The sequence below is a fragment of the Myotis myotis genome, unplaced genomic scaffold (genome assembly GCF_014108235.1).
Source record: "Myotis myotis isolate mMyoMyo1 unplaced genomic scaffold, mMyoMyo1.p scaffold_m19_p_18, whole genome shotgun sequence".
Lineage (NCBI taxonomy): Eukaryota > Metazoa > Chordata > Mammalia > Chiroptera > Vespertilionidae > Myotis > Myotis myotis.
This window is the reverse complement of record NW_023416322.1, coordinates 9,673,407-9,700,883: the sequence shown is the minus strand read 5'-3', so window position 1 is coordinate 9,700,883 and position 27,477 is coordinate 9,673,407. Positions and strand designations below refer to the sequence as shown.

General features: G+C 51.9%; 1 protein-coding gene across 3 annotated transcripts in view; it reads right to left on the bottom strand.

The window, feature by feature from the left end:
- Window positions 1–27,477, bottom strand: part of RASSF5 (Ras association domain family member 5) — a 76,660-nt gene that overhangs the window by 24,311 nt on the left and 24,872 nt on the right. For 2 of the 3 annotated variants that reach the window (XM_036342624.1, XM_036342623.1), the window contains one exon: window positions 23,063–23,187. In XM_036342624.1, the coding sequence (XP_036198517.1) occupies window positions 23,063–23,187 (125 nt within the window). Of the gene's footprint in view, window positions 1–4,016; window positions 4,698–23,062; window positions 23,188–27,477 lie in introns of those variants that run through there. The other variant, XM_036342625.1, reaches the window with a different exon arrangement.

Genomic DNA, 27,477 nt, shown 5'->3' with positions numbered 1-27,477 from the left:
CAGGAACGGAACCAGAGTGGCTTCGTCCTCTGACCCGAGACCCCTTCCTCTGCATCTTCCTTGAATTTTTCAATGGTGTCGGCATAAAGCAGAGAAAATCTAGTGGGGGAGAGGGGAGTGTGTTCTGCGTGTGCTTAAATGTGATATTTAACCAGAGGTAAAGCCAACCTCCTAGTTTCCGTATCCAAAGAGAACACACAGGAAGGCTCTCCAGCAGGCGGTATTTTAGGATAGGCACTGAGAACTTTTAAAGGACTGAAGTTGTAAGTCTCTGGAGCTGTGACAGGTTCCTCCTGCTAATGTTAAATGTAGGGCCAGTGTTCCTCTAGCAGTATGCCTATGGAAGGGAGGGGTGGGAAGGATCTATGGAATGAAGGATGGAAGGGCCTTTGGAATGCAGGGATAGGAAGGGCCTTTGGAATGAAGGGATGGAATGATGGGATGGAATGATGGGATGGAATGCAGGGATGGGAAGGACTCTTTAACCCCTTTCCCAGCCTGGGGTCATTTGGGTCTCTATTTTGTACAAGGTTCTGAAAGGACAAGGCCTACGTTTGTCCCAGCCACTCACTGAGTGAAGAGGATCAAGAAGAGCACTTGACAAGGAGTCCAAGAGGGATTCAGTCTTGGCTCTGCCCAACCAGATATGTGGCCTGACAAGGTCCTCCTTACTCTACGGGCCTCCGTTTCTCCATCTGTGAGATGAGGCACTAAACCAGGGCTTGGCGTTCTGCAAGCAGCAGGCTGTAGTGTCCTCAGTGCACACCCGATGCTGTGCAGGCCTGGTGGCCTGGGCCCGGAGGCTGCTGAACGCGCAGTGCCTGTGTCCCTGCTCAGGGGTCAGCCCCTACCCTGCCACCTGCAGGCATCGGGGGATGACAGGAGTAGAAGTTGGCCCCACTTCTGGGGTCAGATCCCAACAGGAATAAAAGAGCCACTGGCCTCACAGTCACCAGCCCCACAGAGTGCCGAGCCCTGCCTCGTTCAGGACTAAGACAGAAAGTCTCTGGGCTGGGAGGCAAGAGATGGAGGCTCTCACCTTGGGTCCCCCATGAACTTGCTGTGTGACCCTGGATGCACCCCTCAGCCCCAGAGACTCCTATAGCTTAGACTGGAGGGACGGTGTGTGCATTTGGGCTGCCCCTCTGAGCACCCGGGGGGTGGGGGGAGAGGGGGTTTCCACGCAAGCTGCGGAGAGCACGGCCCCAGCCCCCGAAACTGCACCTGGCGTGACTCAAACCTCCCTGCCCCCCCAGCTGAGGCACGGCGCCCCAGGAAGCTGCCATGTTCTGAAAGGAGAGAAAAAGCGAGGCCTGTTCCCACGTTCTCGCTGGCTGTCTCTCCACCTTCCCACCTCCCACCAAGGGGCGGGGGAGAGGCACGGGGCGCTCTGGGAGGCTGCTATGCCTGCTCCCAGGTGGTGGTGCCCAGCCCAGCCCAGCCCAGCAGCGAACCCTGCCCACAGCCCCGCTCAGCCAGGCCAGGCCCACAGACGCAGGTTGCTCTGACAGCTATTTATAGCCACGCCAGCCTCTGCTCTCCCCGATGGGGGCCTCAGTCTCTCAGCGACAGGGAAACACACAAATGCCTTTCCTTGGAGACAGGAAAAGAAATCCCCTGAGGAGCTCGGATGTGATCTCGTTGGGCAGAAAAAAAGCATCCTTAGGGGTCAGACTGGGGTCAGAGTCTGGCCCATCGCTTTGAAACCCTTTCCAGAAGCCCTCGGAGGGAGAAGAGAGCTGACAATATTATGAAAGGTGGAAAAACACTCAGCCGGATGAAAGGCTAAGACATCTGGCCGCAGCTCACCCAGCCCCTCGGTCAGCCACACCCCCCCTTGCGCTCCTTCAGCCGGGCCAGCCCAGCAGGGCTGCTATGGATGCTGGCCTGGTGCTGGGGAAGACGGTCCCTGAGGGGGCGGTTCTGAATCCCCAGGAAGAGGCGAGGGATAAAGAGGGGCCATGCCCACCGCCCACCCTTTAGGAAGCATCAAGCCCTGAGTTTCAACAAAATGAGTTTCTGAGAAGGGAGTCCTGCCCTGTGAGGGCTCACCGGCGGCAGCACGAGGCAGGGAGATGCGCAGAGGCCCCTGTGCAATGAACGGACCAAGAACCAGACAAGGAAGAGCTGAGGTGGGCGCCAAACCAAAGGTGCCTTTTCAGGGGTGCGGCTAGGAAGGGGAGTTTTGGGGAGGCGGTGAAGAGGGAAGGCTGTTTGGGCCAAGGAACAAGTCACCCCCCGGCCCAGCGTATTTTCTTGGTAGGTAGTTCTACTTCTCCCAAGAAATACCAGAAACAGCTGCCTTTTTCATCTGGCAAGAGAAAGAAACCCCAGATTTGCGGTTTGTCACCCCCACCCCCACCCCCAATCATGCAAAAAGCCCACATTCTAGGACCCAGGGCTCACAGCCGGGCTGGTAGTAAGTAAGTGCGGCCGCTGAACTTTGTTTAAAAACAGGAACCATCTCCTCCCCAGGCAGCAGCAAAGCTCTGGAGCCACGCTCTGAACCCCGGGCGCACGTCACGATGACCTTGGCAGCTTTTCAAGACCCTGCTGCCCAGGCTGCGCCCCTGGCCGATTCAGTCCAACTCTCCGAGAGCCCCATTTCCTAAAGCTCCCCAGGCGGTTCCAGGGTGCAGCTAAGATGGGGAATCACTGGCCTAAAGACCCCAGACAGCCGGAGTGCCTGTGGGGGGGGGGGGGAGGGATCCACACCATCAGGCAAGAACCCCCAAGAGAGCAGGCACCTCCCTTCCCCAGCCATGCTGTTCTGCATAAGCCCCTACTGCAGCCTACTCCCCCCCCCCCCCCCCCCGCCATGCCATCCCTCCAGAACAAGCCCTGCTCTCCAGCCTCATGAGGGGCCCCCGGAGGACAGGCACGGGGTCGAGGAGCCAGTGTTAGGGGCCTCCTTCGAACACGAAAATCAAAACCTCTCCTTTGGTTCCCGCGTGTCCCCTCACAAGGGAAAGGGCCATTTGTTTGACGCAGGGGACCCAGCAAATTGCCCCCCCCCCCTCCCCGCGGGCAGGATGAGTTAGTAACCAAGGAGGCCTCAGCGCCGGGCCTGGGGAAGCTGGGGCTAATTCTACTCGTACAGGACTGACGGCGATGAGCCTGCTCCTGCCTGGGACACTGACCAGCTCACTCCGGCCTACAAACAGCTCCTTTGAGGTCAGCTCTCCAAGGCCCTGGCGGAGCGCCTCTCCCATAAAGAAGGAAACAGGTAGCCAGGCAGCGCTGTCACCACTCCGCCAGGTCTGTGGCCGTTTGCTGGCTGTGTGGCCACTTGGGGACGGGGGAGGCCAGGGGAGGTGTGCGGGGTGTGGAGGGGCTGACAGCTTCAGGGAGCACAGAGAACCCCATTAGGAAACGCATGCAAATCCCTTTAGGTTCCGTCCAAGCCACCCAGGAAGTAAAAATGGTGGTGGGACAACCACCTAAGAAAGAAGTTTCCGTTGCTTCTGAAAACACCCTGGGCCTCTGCCAAGTAGCTGGACTGCGTCTTAAGCTGGTTTCTGGCCATTCGCAATAGGGAAGTCTCAACCTATGGAAGTTCATCCTCCTGGGGGACTGGCCGAAATCCACTTTCTATCTAGAGCTTCAAAGCTTGGATTTGGGGAGGAGGGGGAATGACGAAAGAAAGAAAAAGAAAAGAAAAAGGAAACAGTTGCCCATCACTCTCCCAGCCCCAGGTGAGCATGTGGCCAACCCCCCCAGTCAAGCGCCATCCCCAGATTCTGGAGAGCCATTTTGCCGAGGTCTAGGGACAGGAAATGCCTAACAGAGCGTGAGAAAGAGAACCTGTTTTGCTGGTGGTCCCCGAAGGGCTCTGGAACCAACCTCTGGTCTGCCCAGCCGAGTTCTAGAGGGCCCCCAGGCAGCTGCCCCCCACCCGGTAGCACCTGGCTCTGCCTGTTTGCCGGGAGCAACGCTGCCCTGGGAGACCACAGAGGGTGCCCCGCACGCATCCCCACCCCCGCCCAGGCAAGTCTCTCGTATCCGAGTAAGTTTACCTTCGCAGAATGTTTGCTCTGCACATTCTTGAAGAAGGTGGTCTTGGCCGTGAAGAAGCAGTCCTCCAGCTCCTCCTCCAGGCTGCAGTACCCACTGCTCATGCTGCTGTCCACCGTCATCTAGCCGCGCGCGGACCGCAGCGCACCGGCCGGGCGCCTGGGGATGCGCCTGGGGATGCGGCGCCCGGAGCCGAGGCCCCTCCCCGGCTCTGCGGTGCCCGCTGCCTGGGTATCTCCCCCCGGACGCGCGTGGCTCCAGCGGCGGGGTAACGGGCTCCCTTCCTGGCGCACCACCGTCAGCGGCTGCAAACACAGGTCCGCCCCGCCGCGCTCGCCGGCTCACCTGGCCTCTGCGGTTTCACGGTTTTTCACGTCCTGGGCGCCCGCTCCCTCCCTCCGCCTGGAGCGCAGAGCGCCATCGCGACACCTCCCCCGCCTGCCTGCGCCTTTCCTGCCCGGGGCCGGCCAGGGCGCCTCTGAAGCCACTTCCTCTCGCAAGGTTCCTCAAAGCGGCGCTCAGCTGTCACGGCGCCCCTCCCTCCCTGCGCCTCTCCACCCACTCGGTGCCACTGGACCTAGGGCACCTCAGGTCGGATTAAGGATGCAGGGGAGAAATAGACGAGGATGGGCCCGAGGGGGGGGACTTCCTCTGTCCCCTCTTCAGCCTCCTGCAAACAGCGCATTCTCATCACCATGACGCTCCCGTTCAGGGTGGAAGGTGCTATAAGGTCAACCGTCCCTCCTCCTCCCCCCTCCCCGCCCCACCCCTCCCTCTCATTCCCTAAGCACTGGGTGCAGAAGCCTGTCCATCAGGGGAGTTAGAGAAGACACTGGAGAAGAAGGAAATCGGTATTCGGCCTGCCTGGAGAGCAGCAATAGTTTTACTTGGAAATGCCAGAAGACACTGCGGGGGGGAGGGGAGGGGGCGGGGCACAAGCACATGCAAATCACATGCAAAGTTATGGCAACCTGGAGAGAAGCAGCCCTTCCACGCCAGGGACCTTGACCTCTGGGAGCCTCAGGGAACTGAAGGAGCCGGCAGACAACACCCTGTTTGTGCATTTCCCTGCCGGCCTGGCCAAGAGAGGTTTTTGCCAGACCTTGTCCTTACCACCATGGACAGCTCATTTACATTTCCCCATCGGCCTGGGTGAAGGACACCCTTCACAGCAATTAGGGCACCCCACGCACGCCCCCTTCCCCCCCCCCCCAACTGTGTACTACGTTTGTACGCAGTAGTTAATAGCTGCCAGTGTTCACACAAGGGCTGCATGTGCCAGGTAATTTACATGCAGCTTGTCATTTAACTTTCCCAACAGCCTGGAGGTAGAGATTATTATTCCCATTTTATGGATGAGGGAACTGAGGCTCAGGGTTACACAGCAGGACACGTGTGCTGGGACAGACCGAGGTCTGTGCTATTCTAGGGCCTATGCTCTTAGCCACTGTGATGCAGTCATTCAGCAGAGGTGGGACTGTGTCGATGTGCACTCTGCTATCTTTCCATCCAGTGCAGCCCGGAGTCCCAGAAAAAGAAGGCAAAGCCTTCAGAGCCTGGCGATGCTGGGGGCACTGTACCCACGGGGTCTGATGGCCTGTGGACCCTCGGAGCCCCCGAGAGCGCCTGAGAGGGGTCATCAGGACCCTCTCCAGGTCTGTGTGGTGCTTCCCGCAGCTCGGAAACAATGCGGTCCTGGGCACAAGTTGGGCAGAGGGCTAGACTCAGCCCCGACACCAAGCGGCCAACTCCATTTTAAGCTCTGGCTACTTTTCTAAGGAACCCGCTCCCTCCTCCACCTTAGCCAAATCTGTCTGTGCTCCAGGAGGTTTCAAACTGCAGCCCAATTTGGCTCCATCCTCCCACACAGCCTTTCTCCCAGAAGCCTGTGAGGCCTGGCAGGCACGAGCTGGCGAGAGCTGAGAGCCAGCACCTAGGTGCTGGCCGCCTGGGCTCAGAAGGCCCTTCATACCAGGGGCTGCCTCCCGGGACAGGGAGGTCATGAAGGTGGCAGAGAGCAGAGGTGGGGGGCCCGAGGTGAGCTTCGGGCTGCCTGAGGGGGTAGAGCTGACGTTGATGGGGTTGAAAGTAGGTTCTGGCTTTGTCTGGAGCAATCTTTTCTTCAAATGAGCATTTTAGAAACTATTTTGGGGGAGCGGGGTTTTCCCCAGAGACAATGCTTCAGGCAAGGAGGCTGGTATTGGCTTTGGCAGTACCTCCAAGTCCAATGCCAACATGATGAGTCCTGCAAAGAGGGAACTCAGCAGGATCCCAGCCATCGCTAGCAGCCTACCTGCTTGGTCCAGCCAGCAAAGAAACACACTTTTCCTTTGTAAGAGGGACTTCTTGCTCAGTGGGAATCCAATATTTCAGGGGGAAAAAACAGGCCCAGCGTCTCTGTGGCCACACTGTGTCCTCGGAGTCACGCAGGGGCCTCTGCAAAGCCACTGCAGTGTCACGCGTCAGAATGTGCATCTTAAAATACAGCTAGTGCCTTTTTTAAAACAGCAAGCCAGAGCGCCCCGGGAGTCCGCACGGGCCCCTCCACGTGAGCCACACACCAGAAAGCCAGACGCGGTCAGGAAAGGCTCTAAGTGACACTGTGTTCTTTTCGGTGTCGCTCCGGGCCATCGCAAATATTATGAAATCGTGATGTCTCAACAGGGCTTTTCAAAGCCCTTTTATCAGCCATTGCTTCACGGAGGTTGCTCTAGAGCTTCGAGAGCAGCTACTGTCCCCTTTTCACAGATGAGGAAACCGAGGGGAGCCACATGTTCCACCACAGCTCAGTCCTTTCAGAGCCTCTTAACTCCCTGTTAGTGTGTCTCGGGCCCACCTGTCGATGAATCTAGGCCCAGAGAATCTAGGCTCCTGGGAAAAGTCAGCAAAACAGACTGTGCTGGTGAGGATCCCGGGACAGAAGAAATCCGCAGTGAGCATATATAATGCCATAAGCTGGCCAGCCTCCAGGAGGAAAACCCAGGCTGAAGCCCCAAGGTCCTAGAGAGAGAAGACTGGGTTCCTGTCAGTGTCCAGTGGCCCCTTTACTATGAATAACAAGCAGTAGTGATAACCTGGCCGGGGCGGGGAGGGGGGGGGGTGTCAGGAGAGGTGAAGGGGACACAGAGAGCCTCCTTTTATGCACCTGGAGGTGAACACACAAAGGATGGGAACCAGCTGTCCTTGTCCCTGGGCCCAGGAAGGGGGGTCTGCACCTTAAGCAGCACATCCGGAACCCTAAATCCACGGCTGGGGTTCAGGGGCCCTGTTGAAATGGTGAGTGGGTGACTTTCCCGTCCCAAAGCGTCAGGTGATGAAAAGCATGACGTTAGCTTTCTTCCTTCTCCAATGCAACCTGGCATGTGGCCGGATCCCACTGTGAGATCCTCCCCGTGGTTCTTTTTGCTCCAGAAAAGCTGTGATGTAAAAGCTGGTTCTCTAGTCCCAGCTCCACCTCCAGCGTGAGCAAACTCCCTGCCGCCTTGCTGCCCAAGTTCCCCTTCTAGACCAAGATCTGATCACCGTTGTTGTAACATAAAACCACCTAGTCCATTATCAACTAATAATTATTGAATAACTACTATGTGTCAAGCTCTAGTTGCTTATTCTTTCATACAGCCATCTAACAAATATTTACTGAGCACCTTCTACATGGCAAGCGCTAGCCTTGGTGTTCAAGTTCAGGCTCGAATACGGCATCTGCCCACTCAAGGGGTGTCAGAGATGGAGAGCAGCATTCAGGGGCTGAAAACCATATTTTTAAATCATTAGTAGCCACCATGTGCAGGCAGTGTACTAATGACCTGATGTGCTTCATTTAACTGAATCCCCACAACAATCCAACGAGGAAGCTACAGTTATTATCTGTTTTGCAGAGAGGGAGGCAGATGAAGTCACCTACGCATAGTCATACATGCGACGGTGCATGTATGGTGGAGCCGAACCAACCCAGCTGGTCTGGTGCAGAACCTGGGGCCCGGAACACCGGAGTCCTGTGTGAAATCACAGCCCTTCACAAACAAGGCAGGACCTACTTCCTCGGTCCGGTCCGTCTGTGCCCCTGTCTTCCCTTTAGCTCCCTGGGGTTTTCTGGAGTTCAGCCATGGACTGTCTTCTTCCCCTACGTGCCCATGTCTCCAGGGGCCCCGAGTCTCCTCCATGCCAATGGTATCCACCACACCCACAGACTCAAGTCTCAGAATTCTTGGTCTCCAGGCAGCTCCAGGTGGGTACCTGCTCACTGAGCACCCAGCCCTCCCCCTGCAGCCTCGCTCTTCCCTGCCTCACTCCCACCTGCTCCTTCCCCCAGGTCTCTCCTATCTCCAGGAATGCCACAGCCCAGATTATTGCAAAGCCTTCCAATAGTTTCCCTGTTCCCATCTGTGCCTCCTTCCAACTCCCTGCCGCCTTGTTGCCCAAGTTCCCCTTCTAGATCAAGATCTGATCACCGTTTTTGTAACATAAAACCTTCTAGTCCATTATCAACTTGTATCAGTCTTGTAGTAATAATTATTGAATAACTACTATGTGTCAAGATCTAGTTGCTTATTCTTTCATACATCCATTTAACAAATATTTACTGAGCACCTTCTACATGGCAAGCGCTAGCCTCAGTGTTCAAGTTCAGGCTGGAATACGGCATAGTCCCCGCCTTCTCATAATGTGCAGTCTAGTAGGACATGAAATGAGAAATTATAACTAGACTCACCGAACTCTTACACATTCATTACCTCAATCCTCACAGCCCTGCCAGAAGGTAACTTACAGAAGAGTAAACTGAGGCTCAGAGTGGTCACACAGCAAGTACCCGGTAGAATCAGATCGCAAACCCAGAGCCTCTGTGTCTGACAATTTCCCATTGTAACTGCTGCCCTCCCTCCAATGACTCCAGTCTGAGCGGGTCCTTCAATGCCGAGTCAACAGTTCACACTCATCTCCAGCCACAATCAAGGCTCCCTCGATTCACTTTCCCAGCAGCCACCCTGCCCTCTGGTGGTTTGGTTCTTGCCCGTCAATATCCTCCTCCTGACTTCCTGACCCATATTCGCCAATAACTACTACATGCCTCTCCGAAGCAACCTTTCCAGGTGTCCTCTCTGGGTTGCATCTAAAGAACGCTACCTCCTACCCCGAGAAGAGCATTTGACAGCACGAAACCGACGGTGCACAGCGGAGAGCTCCATTTCTCCCCAGGCGGCTTCCTGTTAGAAGAGGCGAGCGGCTGCACACCGCTGAGGTTAGACTCGCAGAAGGTTCGCTCTCTCGGGGCTCTAGCCCACACTGCACTCCTCTTGCTTGGCAGCCAGGCTAGCAGCTTCGATAGGACACTCAAAGGCGCCGCGGCAGTTAGTGAGCCACGGCCCTGAAGAGCTCCTGCCGGGTCTGAGTCAGGCCCCAGGGGCCTGCCTTCCAACTGTTCTCCTTTAGGAAGACTAGAGACGCACAAAAGGGGTGTCTGATCAACACCGCATCTCTCAGGGCCCCGCTCCAGGCAAGGCCAGTCCTCCGGTGGCCGGGGCAGTGTGGTCACAGCGGGAACAGGTCTGGTCCTACTACACAGAGAGAGAGGGCTCTGCTGACTCCTCAGAGCCTCAGGCCTGACCTGGCCCAGCCAGAGGTCATCTCAGGCAAGACTATTGCTTCCAGGATAGGAGCCGTGGCTGGGGCCGTGAGGAGCACAGAGAAATGTCACCAGTGCTTAAGGATTTCTAGAGAAATAAATACTAGAGCTCTATCCTCCTCAGAGCCAGGATTTTCAATAGTTCCTGTTTGGGAAGGCTTTCAGCTCTGCCTGGCCAGAAATGGGCTCCCGTGGGTCAGCCTGAGCTGCTCAGATAGGCTCTGGGGCAGCTCCTGTGGGAGGCTAACTGACTACTGAGGTCAAATCCCTGACAGCTTTGGCCATCACGTCTGGCTTCTAGAGCATGGAGGGAAATCTGTGGAGAGTGGAGTGGCTGTCCCAGATGTAGCCATAGCTTAGAGAGAGGCTGGGGATTGGCTCCTGCCTTTGGCACATGTAGGTAGGCTGGCAGTGGATGAGATAAAATGGAATCATAAAGTATATTTAATTAAGCCAAAAGAAGACACACAAAAAAGAAAAAGGGAACAAAGAACAGATAGGACAAATAGAAAACAAATAGTAAGATGACAGACTCAAATCTACTTGTATCAGTATTCACATTAAATGTAAATGATCTAAATAACCCAATTAAAGGGCAGAGATTATCTGACTGGATTAAAGAGACAAAGATCTAACTATCTGCTGTCTATAAGAAATGACCTTTAAATACAAAGACACAAATAGCCTAAAAGTAAAAGGATGAATAAAGAAATACCATCCTAATGGTAATCAAAAGAAAGCTGGATATCAGACAAAGTAGATTTCAGAGCAAAGAATATAACCAGGGATAAGAAGGTTATTTTGTAATGTAAAGGGGTTAATTAACAAGATGAAATAATCATTCTAAATGTTTATGCACTGAATAATGGAGCTTCAAAATACAGGAAGCTAGAACTATATGGGGAAATTGGAAAATCCACAATTAAAGCTGGAGATTTCAACATGCCTCAATAATTGACAAGCAAGTGGAGCACATGATATGCCTCAATGAATAGCAGCTACTGTTATCAACCACGATCCAATTTGATCAATATTTATGGAGCATTTCAGAGGGGCGCCAGGCCCCAGAATCTGCTGAGGTGTGCAGTATCCAGAGGGCCTGTTAGGAAGAGGGAGAGGCGGGCCCTCAGGAGGGGCAGACCAGTCCCTCCCTCCCCGACCTTCTCTTCTTGCTCCCCGGCTCCCCCTTGTGGTAGTTCAGGGTTCAGCACGTGGCCACTGGGCTGAAGACTAGGGCAGAACTGGCCCCAGGTGCTTCCCCTGGGAAAAGTTCTGGAAAGGCAGAGCCCAAGTACAGAGGCAGTGGCAAGACTGGGGAGGGAGTCGGGAGGGAGCGGGGGGCAGGGTGCCAGGAAACTTAGCTCTACAAGCCAGCTGAGTCACCGCTCAGCGGCTGCAGGGGCTGAGGGAGATGGTTCCAGAGGGGCCCTGCTAAGGAATGACAGCGGCTTCATGGGGGAGGGGTGCAGGCAGAGAGGCAGCAGCAACGGGTCAGGCTGAGACCAGCAGGCCAGGCTGATCGACTCTGGAGCCTTGGAAGCCAGCCGTCCCTTGGGTGAATGGGGACAGGGTCTTGGTCTTTCTATCAATGGAGTAGAGTAATAACTTGGGCTGCAAAGGAGAAGATAGTCGTTGAGTCTTGTAGTAAGACGTGCCCACCCAAACCTCAAAGGCACAGTGTCCTGGTTGTGCTGTGCATACAGGACAGTAGCCCGTCTTTCTGGTGTTTTGGAGAATTGGCAGAGCCAGCCCCTGAGGCTTCATGTGCGAATCCAGGTTTAGGCAGGAGTGGAGGGCAACAGGAAGCCACTGAGGGCTTTCACCACAGGGTGATGTGATAGAAAAATCCAGTAAGGCCTTTGGAGGCACCAGAATGGCCCTGGATGCTCAACTCCCCCCGGCCCCCCCCCCAGCCCCCCCGCCATCTGCACATGTTGTCACCTACATCTCGCGGAGCTTCACAACCACCCTGCCTACTGTCCCATTTCTCAGAGGGGAAGCCTGAGGCTGAGACACTGGGAGGTTTGTCCTGGGTCACTTACCAATGATCTCGTCTACAGAGTCTGGACCAGAACCTAGCTCTTCTGTCACCTAGGCAAGGGGCCTCTCTTTTAAGAAAGTATGTATCACCTTTTTAAAAAATATTGTACTAGAAACACATGACAGTATCTGGTTACCCAAACAGCACGGAAGGGAACAGCAAAACTCCACCCTTTTCCACTCCCACCCTCTCCTAAGCGAAATCTCCTCCAATGGTGGGGCATCTGCCAGGCCTTCACTGTACACTTACACACACACACACACACACACTACAAATGGGGTTGTCCCGTGTGTACTTGTTTTCACTTCTCGCTAGTCCCTGTTGGTACATATGGATCCAGCTCTCCCTTAGAAGCACCCGGGTAGGAGTGTGGGTGGCTGGCACGCCCTCCCAGCTCCCTGAAGCTCTTTCCACTGCTCAGTGCCCCTCAGGCACCAGCTGCACCCAGTGCACCCACTGTAGGCAGGTACCGAGCTGGATTCTGCGGGCAGCAGTTCCCACGAATGGCTCTGGGGATTTTTAGAACAGTGCTTGGCGCAATATCTATGTGCAAAGGAATTTGAGGCCATCCTTAGGCATATTTTTCTTTTAATTTTAGAGATTAAGTATTCATTTAATGTGTCAGGAAAAAATCCTAAGTCCATCAAACAGCGATTCTAGGCTTTTCAAAGTCCCTTTAACACCAGCTCAAGTTGAGTAAGTCTATCCAAAGAGCAACACTAGGAACATAACAGCAGAGGTGCACCATGGGTATGGCCAGAATCCTAAGTGGCCATAACCATGTTCCACCTCGGCTATTATTTACCTAGTGTGGAAAGGGCCCGAGTGAGGTCTGGGAACTGTTGTGGGCGGGGCTGGACTTGGCAGGGGGGACCTGGGAGTCTGGTTCCTGACGGCTGCTCCTGGGCTCTGGAGGGCCCGGAGGAGGAGGAGGAAGCGGCCTGCCAGATATAAGGTCAATCCCTGGCTGCAGTGATTCGAGTGGAACAAAGAGTCCTTTTTCTTGTCCTCTGTGCATTTCATGTACCAAGAAAAACAGCACCAAAGGCCACAGGGACGGGCTCCCAGGATCCCCGTGGGCTGCAGCAGGTGACCGTGCGAACAGTTTGGGGCAAGGACGCCCTCCCTTTGGGTCTGCTTTCCGAAGGCAATGAAAGGACTGGCCCAGACCAGCAGGGTCTCACTTCATCATGAGGGCACCGAGGAACCCCAAGGGTCTTTTTCATCCCAGGGGAGGCATGGCACCAGCACCCTGAGACCACCCGACGTGTAAAGTCTCCGGGGCACGCCTCCAAAGAAAGAACAAGAACCGCAGCTGGCTTGGCGATTTATGGCGGCCTTCATGTTCTCGGGGAAGCAGGCGTAACCTGCAGGAGGGATCTGGGGGGACTTGAAGGGATTTGCTTGGTCGACAACAGGCGCCCAAGGGAACAGTCGGACATCACAGGTCTCGGGGAGTCCAAGGACAGACTCCAAACCATTGCTTCTGAGGCTGCCAAAAGCACAGCCAGCTCCCAGCCGCCCTTCCCCGGTTCCTCTGCCTGAGAGAGACACACACACACCCCCCACATGGTCTTGTGAGTAGAGCTGGGGCCCTGAGCCCACCCCACTCCCCCCGCAACACACACACACACCTGCCCCTCTTCCTCCCTCCTGCCTCCCTCAGGCGTGGCAGAGAGGAGACAGGACGCTGGGACCACTGCTTTCAAAGGCTGAGCCAAATGCTTACCTAGGGGATGACCTCAACAATGACTGGAAACATGTCTGAATGTACAAGAGGAAAAAAATAAAAATGCTACCTAACAGAGGGAGGACGTTCCATGATTTTATTTTTTTCCTTAAGGAGCAGAGGGGAGACATGCCACCAAGCTGAGACCCCCTAACAGCTATATGTCCACAGATGAGCTGAGCTTATGCCAAGGCCCCAGCCACCACAACCCCCCCAGGAAAATGCACTCGCACATCAGGTTAGCCAGCCCAGGTGACGGTGTCAAGGTGAAAGCAAGTCCATCCTGGTACTGAACAGAAAAGCCAGCCAAGGCGGAAATCGGCACAAACCAGCTTTTCAGAAAAGGCGAGTGAGCCTGGAGCACGGCCCGGGCTTTATTGATAGAAGGCTAGGTCCTGCCCCACTTGTGCTGAAGCACGAAGCCAGGCCTGTCCAAGGCAAACACAGCCGCCCTCCACCGCCCAGCAGCCCCCTCTCTAGGCCGTTTGCTGGCTGAGGGCAGTTCCACGCCCCCAGGGGACTCTTGGCTGCTTCTATGTTTCTGTGTGGCTCCTTCTACATGTCACTGTGCTTCTGCTCTAGACACAGCCGCTTGCCAGAGGGCCCCCCACAGAGAGAAAGGGGGTCACTCTGCTTCCAAACACTCAGACTGGGGAGCACCTGTTCCCTGCCGACGTTCTGAGGATGAGACGATGTATATGGCAAACCCCAGGCCCTGCTCTGGGGCCTTTTGCTCACCACACCTGGTAGCTGGCTAGGCAGCGCTACGGTTTCTCAACCTCGGCATCAGTTTGTTTTGGGTTTATTTTGTTGTGTTTTTGTTTTTAGGAAGGGAGAGAAAGAAAGCAGGAAACATGCATTTGTTGTTCCACTTATTTATGCATTCATTGGTTGATTCTTGTAAACGTCCCGACCAGGGATTGAACCTGCAACCTTGGCATACCGGGATGATGCTCTACCCAAGTTAGCTACCTGGCCAGGGCTCGGCACTGTTGACATTTGGGGTCAGATGACTCTGCTGTAGGGACCTTTTCTGTGCTCTGTAGGGGGCAGAGCCCCTGGCTCCTACCCACCAGATGCCAGGAGCACCTTCCACTTGTGATAATCAAAACCGTCTCCAGAAACTGCCAAGTGCCCCCTGGGGGAAGGGAGCCAACCACCCCCTTTTGAGACTTGCTGTTTTAGAAGAAGGAACAGAGGAGATGGAAGGGGGGACCCAGGAAGTAGTGGGGGAAGCAGGCTCCTGGTTGGGGGGTGGGTAGAATTAAGGGGAACAGAAAGAAGAGAGACTTAGAAGCTTCCAGATGGGACAGAAAATTGGGAAAGTAAAGAGTTGTTTAAATAAGATTAGGAAATGTTGCTATATGATGTGCTATTAGCCTCCCTTTTCCTTCTTCGAAGGAATACCTTCAGCAAAAATCTGCATCATTCACCAGGGCTTTGGGAGTCAAATCTGTCTTCTCCTTCTCCTGCCCTCCCCACCCCCCAACCTGGATGGATAGGTTCCAGCTAGGCACAGGGCCCTCCCAAGAGGCTGGGTTACATTCAGGCCATACCATAGCAGTTACTGTTCCAAAATGTGTGGAGGATAACATTTTAAAATACATATTTTGATTGATTGATTTTTTATTGATTTCAGAGAGGAAGGGAGAGAGGGAGAGAGAGAGAGAGAGAGAGAGAGAGAGAGAGAGAGAGAGAGATAGAAACATCAATGAGAGAGAATCATTGATCAGTCGCCTCCTGCACGCCCCCCTCCCCCTCCACTGGGGATCGAGCCCAAAGCCCAGGCATGTATCCTGACTGGGAATTGAACCATGACTTCCTGGTTCATAGGTTAATGCTCAACCGCTGAGCAACACCGGTTGGGCTAAAATACATATTTTAGAACTGATTCAATGTCATTTTTATGAAAACACACATCCTGTTTGCTTTCTAGTAATGCTTTCTTAGTGGGAGAAAAAGGCATGAGGGAATAGCTGCGAGGCAGGTAACACCCGTGGGTGGATGAGATGATTGGACATCATTGATCACGTGCACCGTGGTCAGAAAAAGCATGTGGATAGCTATTCTGGGGACTTGGGGCTGAATCCCGGGTTCCCCAGGTTCCCTCAGACTCTCTTCAGGAAATAAGCAGCTATCCAGCATCTGAATGGTCTCTCACACACAGGGCTTGTTTGTTTAAAGTCTTGCTTCCCTATTCTACTGCAAACACGGCAAGGGCAGGAGTCATATCTGTTTCCTCCGTCACTAAGTCTCTGGATTTCCTGGGCCTGGACGTGGTCAACATTCAAAACATATTTGTGCTTGTTTGTTTTTCCAAAACATATTTGTTACATGAATACATGGATGGTGTCCTGGAACACTCCTTACTTCCTTGACCAGCAACCTTTGACTCAGACATTAAGACTCAGATCAAATGTCACCTCCTTGGGGAAGCCCTTCCTGATTTCCAACAGAAACAATTGCACGGTGGACTCAAAACACTTGATTCATATTCTTTTCTTCTTTTAAATTTAAAAAAAATATATATTTTATTGATTTTCTACAGAGAAGAAGGGAGAGGGATAGAGAGCTAGAAACATTGAAGAGAGAGAAGCATCGATCAGCTGCCTCCTGCACACTCCCCACTGGGGATATGCCTGCAACCAAGGTACATGCCCCTGACCAGAATCGAATCTGGGACCCTTCAGTCTGCAGGCCAACGCTCTATCCACTGAGCCAAACTGGCCAGGGCTTGATTCATATTCTTATGGCAACATGCATCACGGTACATACTGTTTGGTTGTATTCTGCCCCCCATGCCAGCATGTAAGCTATTTGAGGATAAAAACTATGACGTATCATTTATTATCCCTACTCTTGCCAGCGCTTGGCCCATTGTAGATGCTCAATAAATGCTTTTTCAATGCAAGAATAATAATAAAAAAAAATTCTCTCCTGTAACCCTTCCTAATTCTAGACATCAGACACATCTGGTTCAAGTGCCTTGGCAAAGTCCAGAACCAAGAGCTACATTGGGCATCCAATTTCCAGGCCCTTTAACTCAGGTGGAAGCTATCTGCCTAGCCCCTCTGAAGTTGATGTAGCCTGGCTGGCAGCTCCCCATTCCTACTGCCCCAGGGCTTTAAGACCTTAAAGGATCTTCAAGAGCCTTCTTTGGGACCACCACACTTCACCCATACCCACACCTCTGGCTTAAAGCCCTGGACCAAAGCAGGCTCTGTACAGAGCACTGCAGACTTCTCTGTGTCACTGTTCCTGTTCCACACCTCTCTGCCAGTTTCTTGGAAAGTGGTGTGGTACATTGAGATTTATAATAAAAAATATATATTTGGTCTTTATCGCCATTTCAGGCACAGAGCTCATAAAGTCCTAGGACTTTCCTGAATGATGAGAGTAACCAAGGTGTCCCTTGTCATGTTAATGAGGTGACTTCTGGACCCTACCTAAACACGGGGGTTAGAAGATTTAAAAATGGCAGTAGAGTAAGTGGATGCTACATGGACACTCTCCCAGGACCAAACGGAAATGCAACTAAAATACAGAAGAACCACCCTGAAAAATCAACTGAGGACTAGCTGGAGAGAACCCTGATAACCAAGGACAGAAAGTAGGAAGGACAGAGGTGTGAAAGAGCTGGAAGAGCCCTAACCTGTTTGGCTCAGTGGATAGAGCGTCAGCCTGCAGACTCAAGGGTTCCAGGTTCGATTCCAGTCAAGGGCATATACCTTGGTTGTGGGCACATCCCCAGTGGGGGGTGTGCAGGATTCAGCTGATCGATGTTTCTCTCTCATCGATGTTTCTAACTCTCTATCCCTCTCCCTTCCTCTCTGTAAAAATCAATAAAATATATTTAAAAAAAGAAAAGAAAAGAAAAAGAAAGAGCTGGCAGGGCTCCCATAGACAGCAGCTGAAGTCCCGGAGAGATAGTTCAGCTGTGCGTGTGTGTGTATGTGGAGGGGGGCGGGGGGGTCTGCCACTGCGAACTCTGGGGTCTAAATACCAAGCTTGGCTCTCCAGCCTAGAGCCCCAGAACTGAGAAAGATGCCCACATAACATCTGGCTGTGAAAAGCAGCAGGGTTGCTGTCTCCTAGCAAGAGATGTTTGAAAATGCAGGCACCCTCTTAAAGGGCCAACACAAAATTTTGAGAGCAGCCACTTATCTTGGGCTCCAACAGGGAGAGGGCAGAGTGGACTGGAGCTGTGTGAGGAGAGCCCAGGGTTGGGGGCTCTGGGGTTGGAGCTTGGAGGGCCTCCATCCCGGTTACCTATGCTGAGTCATTCCCTCACGTTTTCCTCAGACGACATCATTCTCCTCAGATGTTTGCTATCCAGTGGTTTTTTGCCTGGGGGAAGGCAGTTGACCCACCCTGTTGGAGGACCTTTTGCCCCACCCTGTGGTCAATAGCTTGAGGCTAATCACATCTGAGCGTCAATGGGACTTCAGGGAGAGGCAGGTCACTGGAGGCTTTGAGTCTTTGCCTGATCTAATCCAGGGACTGGGGCTAGGAAAAGCAGACCCTGGTGCACATCTTGGTCCTTTCCAAAGTCACCCAGCCCCAGTAAAGGAAGCCACAAGCTATGAATTGCTAATACCTCCAGGCAGTATTCAAGGCCAGTCACAAACAGCACCTGACATTGTCTTGCACTAGAAACTGGAAGTTGTGGTAGATCTACCGAATACACAGACACAAACCCAAACAGGCAGCCAAAATGGGGAGACAAAAAAACAAACAAACAACAACAAAAAAAAACAAGCCCCAAATGAAAGGACAATAGAATTCTCCAGAAGAAGAGCTAAATGAAATGGAGATAAGAAATTTATCAGACATAGAGTTCAGAATAATGATGGCAAAGAGGCTCAATAGCATGAGAAAAGATATAGTAACTGCAGAATGACATAGCACTAATAAAGAACACAGTGGAAGGAATACACAGTAGATTAGGAGAAGTGGAGGATTGGGTCAGTGAATTAGAAGACAGGGTAGAAAAAAATCACTCAATCAGAGGAACAAAAAGAAAAAACAATTAAAAAACAGGAGGACAGCTTACGGGAGCTGTGGGGCTACATGAGACGTAACTATGTTCTCATAATAGGTGTACCAGAAAGGGAAGAAAGTGAGCAAGGGCTAGAGAACATGTTTGAAGAAACAATGGCAGAAAACTTCCCTAACCTGGTGAAGGAAAAAGTCACATAAGTTCAGAAGGTACAGAGAGTCCCAATCAAGAAGAAAACAGGACCACGCCCAGACACATCATATTAAAATGCCAAAAATTAAAGACAAAGAGAGAATCTTAAATGCAGCAGGATAAAAACAATTTTCACCTACAAAGGAGCTCCCATAAGGCTGACACCTGATTTTTAATCAGAAACTCTACAAGCCAGAAGGGAATGGCATGAAGTATTAAAGGTAATAAAAAGCAAGGATCTGAAACCAAGATTACTATATCCAGCAATGCTATAATTCAAAATAGATGGTCAAATAAAAGAGCTTCCCAGACAAAAAAATAAAAAAGGCTAACAGAGTTTATCACCACCATAGCAGCACTGCAAAAAAATACTAAAGGGACTGCTATAATAAGAAGAAGAAAGAGAGAGAGAGAGAGAGAGAGAGAGAGAGAGAGAGAGAGAGAGAGAGAGAAACAGGCATACAGAATTAAAATGGCAATAAGTAAGTACCTATAAATAATAACCTTAAATGTAAATGGATGAAATGCTCCAATCAAAAGACACAGGGTAGCTGAATGGATGAAAACACATGAATCAATTATATGCTGTTAACCAGAGACCCATCTCAGAACAAAAGACTCACACAGGATGAGAGGAAGGGATGGAAAAAATCTTCCACACAAATGAAAACAAAACAAAAGTTGGGGTAGCAATAATCATATCTGACAAAATAGACTTCAAAATGAAGGACATCACAGGAGACAGTAAAGGTCACTACAAAATACTAAAGGGATCAATCCAACACAAGGATATAACCCTGGTAAACATATATGCACCCAATAGAGGAGCATCTAAATAGGTAAAAGAGCTTCCAGAGGACTTTAACAGAGAAGTTGAAAGCAATACAGTCACAGTAGGGGACTTTAACACCCCGTTGACTTCACTGGGTGAATCTTCCAGACAAAAACTTAACAAGGAAACAGAGACTCTAAATGACGCACTGGATCAAATGGATTTGACATTTATAGAACCTTTCACCCCAAAGCAGCAGAATAGATATTCTTCTCAAGTGCACATAGGTCATTCTCAAAGACAGACCACACATTGGGACACAAAACAAGTCTCTACAAGTTCAAGAAGATTGATGTCATATCAAGCATCTTCTCAGATTACAATGGAATGAAATTACAAATAAACTACAGTAAAAACACTAAAAAACATTCAAACATATGGAGGCTAAATAGCATGTTATTAAACAATGAATGGGGTACCAATGAGATCAAGAAAGAAATAAAAAACGTCCTGGAAACAAATGAAAATGAACACACAACAGCCCAAAATCTATGGGACACAGCGAAAGGAGTCCTGAGAAGGAAGTTCATAGCACTGCAAGCATGTCAAACCCACGCCCGGCGGGCTGCATGCCTCGGCCTGAGTTTGACATGCTTGCACTACAGGCATACCTCAAAAAACAAGAAAAATTAATAAACTATTTAACCCTACAACTTAAGGAATTAAAAGAGAACAACAAGAAAAGCCCAGAGTAGTAGAAGGAAGGAAATAATAAAGATTAGAGCAGAAATAAATGACATAGAGGCTAAAAAAAAAATATACAAAAAAATCAATGAAAGCAAGAGCTGGTTCTTTGATAAGACAAAAAGATTGATGAACCGTTAGCCAGACTCATCAAGTAACAGAGAGAGGGGACCCAAGTAAATAATATCAGAAAAGAAAGTGGTGAAGTAATAAACGTCACCACAGAAATACAAAGGATTGTAAGCAAATACTATGAACAACTATATGCCAACAAGCTGGACAACCTGGGCGAAATGGACAAATTCCTAAAAAAATAATACAATATTCCAAAACTGAATAAGAATCAGAAAACCTAACTAGGCCAATAACAATTGAGGAAATACAATAAGTAATAATAATAATAATAATAATAATAATAATAATAAACTCTGAGCAAACAAAAGCTCTGGTCTGGATGGCTTTACAGGGGAGTTTTACCAAACCTTTAAAGAACAACTAACACCTATCCTCCTCAAACTATTCCAAACAATCCAAGCTGTGAGACTTCCTAGCTCTTTTTATGAGGCCAGCATTATCCTAATTCCAAAACCAGATAAAGCCACTACAAAGAAAGAGAACTACAGGCCAATATCCCTGATGAATATAGGTGCTAAAATCCTCAACAAAATATTATCAAATGGCATCCAGCAGTATATTAAAAAGGTCATACACCATGACCAAGTGGGATTTATTCCAGGGATGCAAGGCTGGTACAATATTCACAAATCAATAAGCATGATATATCACATAAACAAATTGAAAGACAAAAATTACATGGTCATATCAATAGACGCAGAAAAAGCATTAGACAAAATACAACACCCATTTTTTATAAAACCTCTTAGCAAAGTGGGAAGAGAGGTATCATATCTCCACATAATAAAGGCCATAAATGATAAGCCTACCGCCAACATCATACTTAATGGGCAAAAACTAAAGCCATTTCCTCTAAGAACAGGAACAAGACGGGGATGTCTGCTTTCACCACTCTTATTCAATATAGTACCAGAAGTCCTAGCCACAGCGATCAGACAAGAAGAAGATACAGAAGGCATCCAAATTGGAAAGGAAGAAGTAAAACTCTCATTATTCACAGATGACATGATATTGTACATAGAAAACCCTAAAGACTCCACCAAAAAACTACTAGATTTAATAAAGGAATTTGGCAATGTAGCAGAATACACAATGAACACCCAGAAATCGACGGCATTTTTATACACCAATAATAAATTCTCAGAAAGAAAAACCAAAAAAATAATCCCATTTACCACTGCAACAAAAAAATTAGATGCTTAGGAATAAACTTAACCAAGGAGGTAAAAGACTTGTATGCAGAAAACTAGAGGACAGTGGAAAAGAGATACAGGAAGATAGAAACAAGTGGAAGAATATATCATGTTCATGGATTGGTAGAATTAACATCATTAAAATGTTCATACTGCTCAAAGCAATCTGCAGATCCAATGCAATCCTTATTAAAATACCAACGGCATATTTCACAGATCTAGAGCAAATACTCCAAAAATTGACATAGAACCAAAAAAGACCCCAAATAGCTGCGGCAACCTTGAGAAAGAAGAACAGAGTTGGAGGAATCACAATACCAGATATCAAGTTATACTACAAAGCCAGTGTACTCAAAACAGCCTGGTACTGGCACAAGAACAGGCATATCGATCAATGGAACAGAACAGAGACCCCAGAAATCGACCCAAAACATTGCACGCACTGGTCATGCGGTTTGGACCCTGATCTTCCATATGGCAGGCCGGGCCATTTAGACGCCTGACCTTTTTCTCCCTGAAGATAACATCTAGGCCTCAGTTGTATTTCAGCTCCAGGCTCAGAAAAGCAGCAAAACCAGACAAGTGCCACCCTGGCTGCCTCAGGACCAGCTGCAGTGACTAATGACCCTGCCCTGGCACCAGCCAATCAGTGGAGACCATGACCCTCAAAGGGCACACCTGGACAGCTGATGAATATTCTATTGAGACCCTCCCCTGAGACCCCCCCCCCCTACGATTTCCACCTGCAAGAGAGAGACATACTCTCAGGACGAGGGACCCAGCGTGCACAGTGCTCTCCATCCAAGCAGCAGGCCCTGCCATTCCCTTCCCTTCTCCTTCCCACACAGGCATGACTCCCCGAACCCTAAGGGACCCCATGAGACTTGCAACCAGGGGAGCACTGGGCAGCGGCCGTTCGCCCTGGGCTAACCCTGAACCTGTCTCCAAGGCCCCTTTTCTCTGACTTTCCTGAGCCAGAGCAGCCCGGCCGAGGCTCCCCTGTGGCTTCCTCTATGCCCTTCCTTGTGTCACTGTCCTAAGTGTGTTACTGCCGTCATCATGGACCCAGTACCCTTTGGCTCAGTGCTGGGTGGCCCTTCCCTTTGGACATCCCCATCCCTAACCCCTTTTCCTTAAATAAATTCAATTTTTCTTTATTCACTGTCTGAGATGGCTATTTAGCCTGCCCTGCATCGCCAACTTTAACCTTCCAATATCTTTTTATAATAATCTGCTAAGTAATGTGTTTCTCTGTGTTCTGCGAGCCGCTCTAGCAAACCAAGGAAGGAGTCGTGGGAACCTCCAATCTATAGCCGGCAGGTCAGAAGCCCAGGGGACCACCTGGACTTGCAATTGGCCTCTGAAGGTGAGGGCGCGCAGAGAGTGAAGCTGAACTGCGAGGCATCCAGCTGGTATCAGAGAATTGCTTTGGAGGTGTGTGTGTGCGGGGGGAACACACCCACACATCAGAATTGGATGCAGAATCTGAATGTGTGTCTGGGAACCCCATCTGGCCAGAAGGAGACCCCAACATCCAGCACGTGTGCAATACTCATGCCCCCTTCTGTCACCAGAGCTCCTGCGAAAGCTGTTCCCAGCCGGGCGCCCCAGCTCGCTGCCTACCTGGCCAGAGGTCGGCGGCGTGAGGGTGCATTCTGGAGAAGGCCTGTCCGGGAGCGGGCCTTGCTGCTGACTGCAGTCCAGCTGGATCAGGTGGCGGCACTCAGGGTGGCAGGTGAATTTACAGTCTGGAGGGAAAACACAGGGGGTTACAGGTCAGGCTTCCTGAGAAAAACCTTGGGGGACTGCATCCAGCTCCAAGAGGGAAGGGCGTGCGAGAGAGGAGTGGAGGGTGGGAGAACACCCTGAGAATGAGGCCCGGCTCGCCGTGCCATTACAAACGGTGAACGTTAACCAGTGCTAGCCAGGCGTACCTCGGAGACGCTGCAAGTTCGGCTCCAGATCAACACAATAAAGTGAATATTGCAACAAAGCAGGTCACGCATATTGGGAGGATTACCAAAACGTGACGCAGAGACACAGAGTGGGCAGATGCTGTTGGAAAAAGGGCGCCAGTGGACTTGCTCAAGGCAGGGTTGCCGCAAAACGTCAATTTGTAAACAACACAATTTCCATGAAGAGCAACAAAGCGAAGCACAACAAAACGAAGTATGCCAACGTCTTGGCCGCTATTTCTTAGTGTGACCCTGCAATCATTATTATTGTCACTTTACAGACAAAAAACGGGGGCCTAGGGATATTAGTGACTTTCTAACATCCCTACGAATCTTTTTACGAATATACATTAATCTATACTGACCTACATTAATTTATACTAATTTACATTAATTTGGTCACCAGGGACCATGGAGTCTTGGGAAAGGGCTTAACTCTTCTGGGCCTCATTCTGCCCATCTGTGGGAATATAGATCATAGCAGCCCTGCCTGGTACACAGGATGCCTGTACAGTGGGGCCTTGACTTACGAGTTTAATTCGTTCCAAGACCAAGCTCGTTAAGGAGCTCGTTAACTCAAATTACTCTATCAACTCAATGCAAAAAATCGGCGGAGAGACAGCTGGTATCTCAAAAAACTCGTTAGTCGGGACACTCGTAAGTCAAGGTCCCACTGTAGTTTTAGGGGAGAACAGGTCTTCACGAATTAGAAGTGCGTCCAAACACCGAGGCATGTCTTCAGCAGCAGGAAAGGCTGCTACCTGTCTCTGACCTGCCCCGTCTACAAAGTGGGCACGGCTTCTCTCACCCAGCTGACGTAGCCTCCAGACCACATCCCACACCAGGTGTTTCAGGGCCGAAAGCACGTATTTCATAGAGTTCACTTCCATGGACGCAGGACTTCATGAGCCGTGGGAAAACGAGGCCCAGAGAGGTCAAGCGAGGTGCCCAATGACACACAGCACGGTGGCAGAGCTAGTTAGTAGCTTCCAGGATCTTCAAGGAAGAAGGAAGGTAAAGTTACAGGGGTGGGGGCCTGGCTGGAGGGGGCAGGGCTTGTGGTAGGCAACTCAAGTGCCTGGATTTGTTTGGATAACCTGGTCACTAGAGGGCTTCTTAAAATTTATGTTTTTAAAATTGATTTCAGAGAGGAAGGGAGAGGGAGAGAGGGATAGAAACATCAATGATGAGAGAGAATCATTGATCGGCTGCCTCCTGCACACCCCCTACTGGGGATTGAGCCCACAACCCAGGCATGTGCCCTTGGCCAGAATCGAACCTGGAACCCTTCGGTCTCCAGGCTGATGCTCTATCCACTGAGCCAAACTGGCTAGGGCTAGGGGACAACTTTTGATTCATAAGGGCTTAGGCTCCCAACACTTTTCCTTTGTTTTAGACTTTCTTTTAAAGCATCACACACACTCTATCTTGGAGTGAGGATGGGTCTGGTCTCTTCTTCCCACTCTTTAGGGGAGCTCTGGAATGAGACCCTCACACTCCCCAGCTGCCCCCTTCCCAATCACCCCCAAAGATAAGCACCTTGTTCGGGTTTGCCACTGATGGCTGCAGGGGAGCCCCCTGACAAATGCGGGGGTACGTAGAGCTTCCGGAACCCCCCAACCTGACTCAACCTTCGGAAGCTCCCTACTCCATCTGGGACGGCAGACGACGCTCTGCTCATCTCCCTCAGGCCTGAAAGCGAGGCCCCGACATCCCCCCCTTCACACCCACCGTGTCTAGGCCTCCTGATTCTCCTCCTGGAAGCTGTCCTCTCACCTGGAGCCAGAATGGGTGAAGCCAGCTCTCTAGGCGCGCACCCTCCTCCCGCCCCCCCCCCCCCGCACCCTCCCCCTGCATGCACCCTCCACCCATGCGCACCCTCCCCCTGCACGCACCCACAAGCATTTCTGGGTCCCACTGTGGGCGATCTCTGCCTGGCACAAAGATAGCAGCACCCCAGGTGCGGTGAAGGACACACGGGGATGTGCAGGCCAAGTCTCCCTCCCGCAGTGCCCAGAATCGCCAGGGCTTTGATAAGGCAGCACAGTGGCCAGAGCCGCACAGAGTGGCATTGTTCAGGCTCCGCTCCTGGGACGCACCTGTGCTGCCCTGGCCCAGCTCCAAGCATGAAGAATGCTGTGGGGTGCCCCGAAGTGGAAATGGGGAGGAGGAGGGACTGGACGCTCCCCCAGCTTTCTAGCAAACAAGCGCTGCCACCAACTCACTGACGGGAAAGCGCCTTAGGGGGGGCGGGCAGAGGTCCCCCCCCGACCCCCCCCCCTTCAGCAGCTGTGCTGTCGACACAGCCGCTCCATCTGATTCTGTTAACCTCTCCTCTCCTTCCCTCCCGCCCCCACTCCGTCTCCCTCTGACAGACACACCCTGTGCAAAAAGCACCGAACCCTCAGGAAGGCTTTGCTGTGGGGCTGGATGGAGCCAGGAAACAGGAGATGCCAGGAGGGGTGTTTCCGGATTTTAGGAAAGCCCCTTTGCACACCAAGGACTTTGGTCCGTCAGACCGTGTAACCACAGACTGGAGCAAACCCCTGCGGCACATCCGATGATCCCTGGCCCCCAGGAATGCCACCCTCGGCTTCTAGGCCCGCGGAGGTGAAGTCAGAGCCACCGTGCCTGTCTCCAGCCACAGCAGCGCCCACAGGCCCCCGCAGGAGGCTGCAGGCCTCTGTGCTGAGTGGACACCCCTGAGATTCCAACCTGCCAGGCAGGGCCGTGTCCTCCTGGGACCCAGTGCTTAAACCCCACCGGTCCTCCCCCCCAAGGCAGCTCATCGAAAGGTGCTGCTAAGCCAACCCACCCCTGGCTTCCCTGCACTGCACGGTGCTCGATCTGGGCAAGGAGAGAGACGGGACTTGGTGGTGCAGGGCCTACAGGCCCCAGAAGGGCTCAGCCTTCCCTGGGCAGCAGCACCATCGTCTCTGGCAGTAGCTGCCACGTCCTGAGCACGGACTCCCCGTGCCCTGTGCTCACGTGAGGGGGAAGATGAATGAGACAGGACGCCAGGGGCCTCAGGCTAGCCGGGCAGACGCATGCGTGCAGAGATAACTAGTGAGGGAGACGCTGAAGCAGGGCCCAGATCGAGGAGGCCTGTTCCGAGGACACAGTGCCTGCCAGCCACAGCTGTCAGGACGGCTTCACGGCACAGGAGCTCGGGGAGCTCAGGGAACGGATCAGACCCCAGGTGGCTCCCAGTCCCTCGTGGCAGGGGCCAAGAGGAGGCGGGAGCCGTGACATCGCAGAATAGATCGGACGAGGACCTCCCAACACGAGGCAGCAAAGGATTAGGAGTGCCACTCCGACGTTCTGACTGCAGTGTCTCCGGGAGAACTGGCATTTCTTACCCTGAGTCCTGCCATCTATAAAGCAGAACCACCCCTCCCTCTCACCCTTCCCTCCAGCGCAGGCCCTGTCTCCATCCCAGGGGTGTTTTGAGGAATAAACGGGCTTTCAGGTTTGGGACGAGGGGCCTGTGGAAAGAGAAGGGGCCGACTGTGAGGAGGAATAATGCAAACCACGGAGGGTCTTCTCCAGGGAAGGAGCCAGGAGGCAGGAGGGAGGGGGCTCCCAGGCTCGGTGAGCCTTCCAGCTGCGAAAACAAAGCACCATGGACAGGGCAGCTTAACTGCTGCCTCCGCTTGGAGGCTAGACGTCTGAAATCAGCTTGGCGGGGTCATGCCCCCTCCGAAACCCGCGGGGAGGCTCCTTCCTGCCCCTTCCCAGCTTCTGTGCGGGCAGCCGGTGGCACCGCGGCTCGTAGCGGCACCGCTCCAGTCTCTGCCTCCGCTGTGCGCGGCCTTCTCCCAGGCCCAGTCCTCACACGGCCGTCTTCTTAAAAGGACAACGGTCATCTTGGATTAGGGATCAGCTGCTTAACTAACTACACCTGCAGCCGCCCTCTTCCAAATAAGGTCCCGTTCTGAGGTTCTTCGGCGATCAGGATGTCAGCCTATTATGGGCTGGGGCACAATTCAACCCACAACACAGAGCCTGGGCCACACTGGGCACCCGTGCCCTTAGGCCCAAGCAGACGGGGTTTCTCACGGAACCATCTCTGGAGCCCAGCAG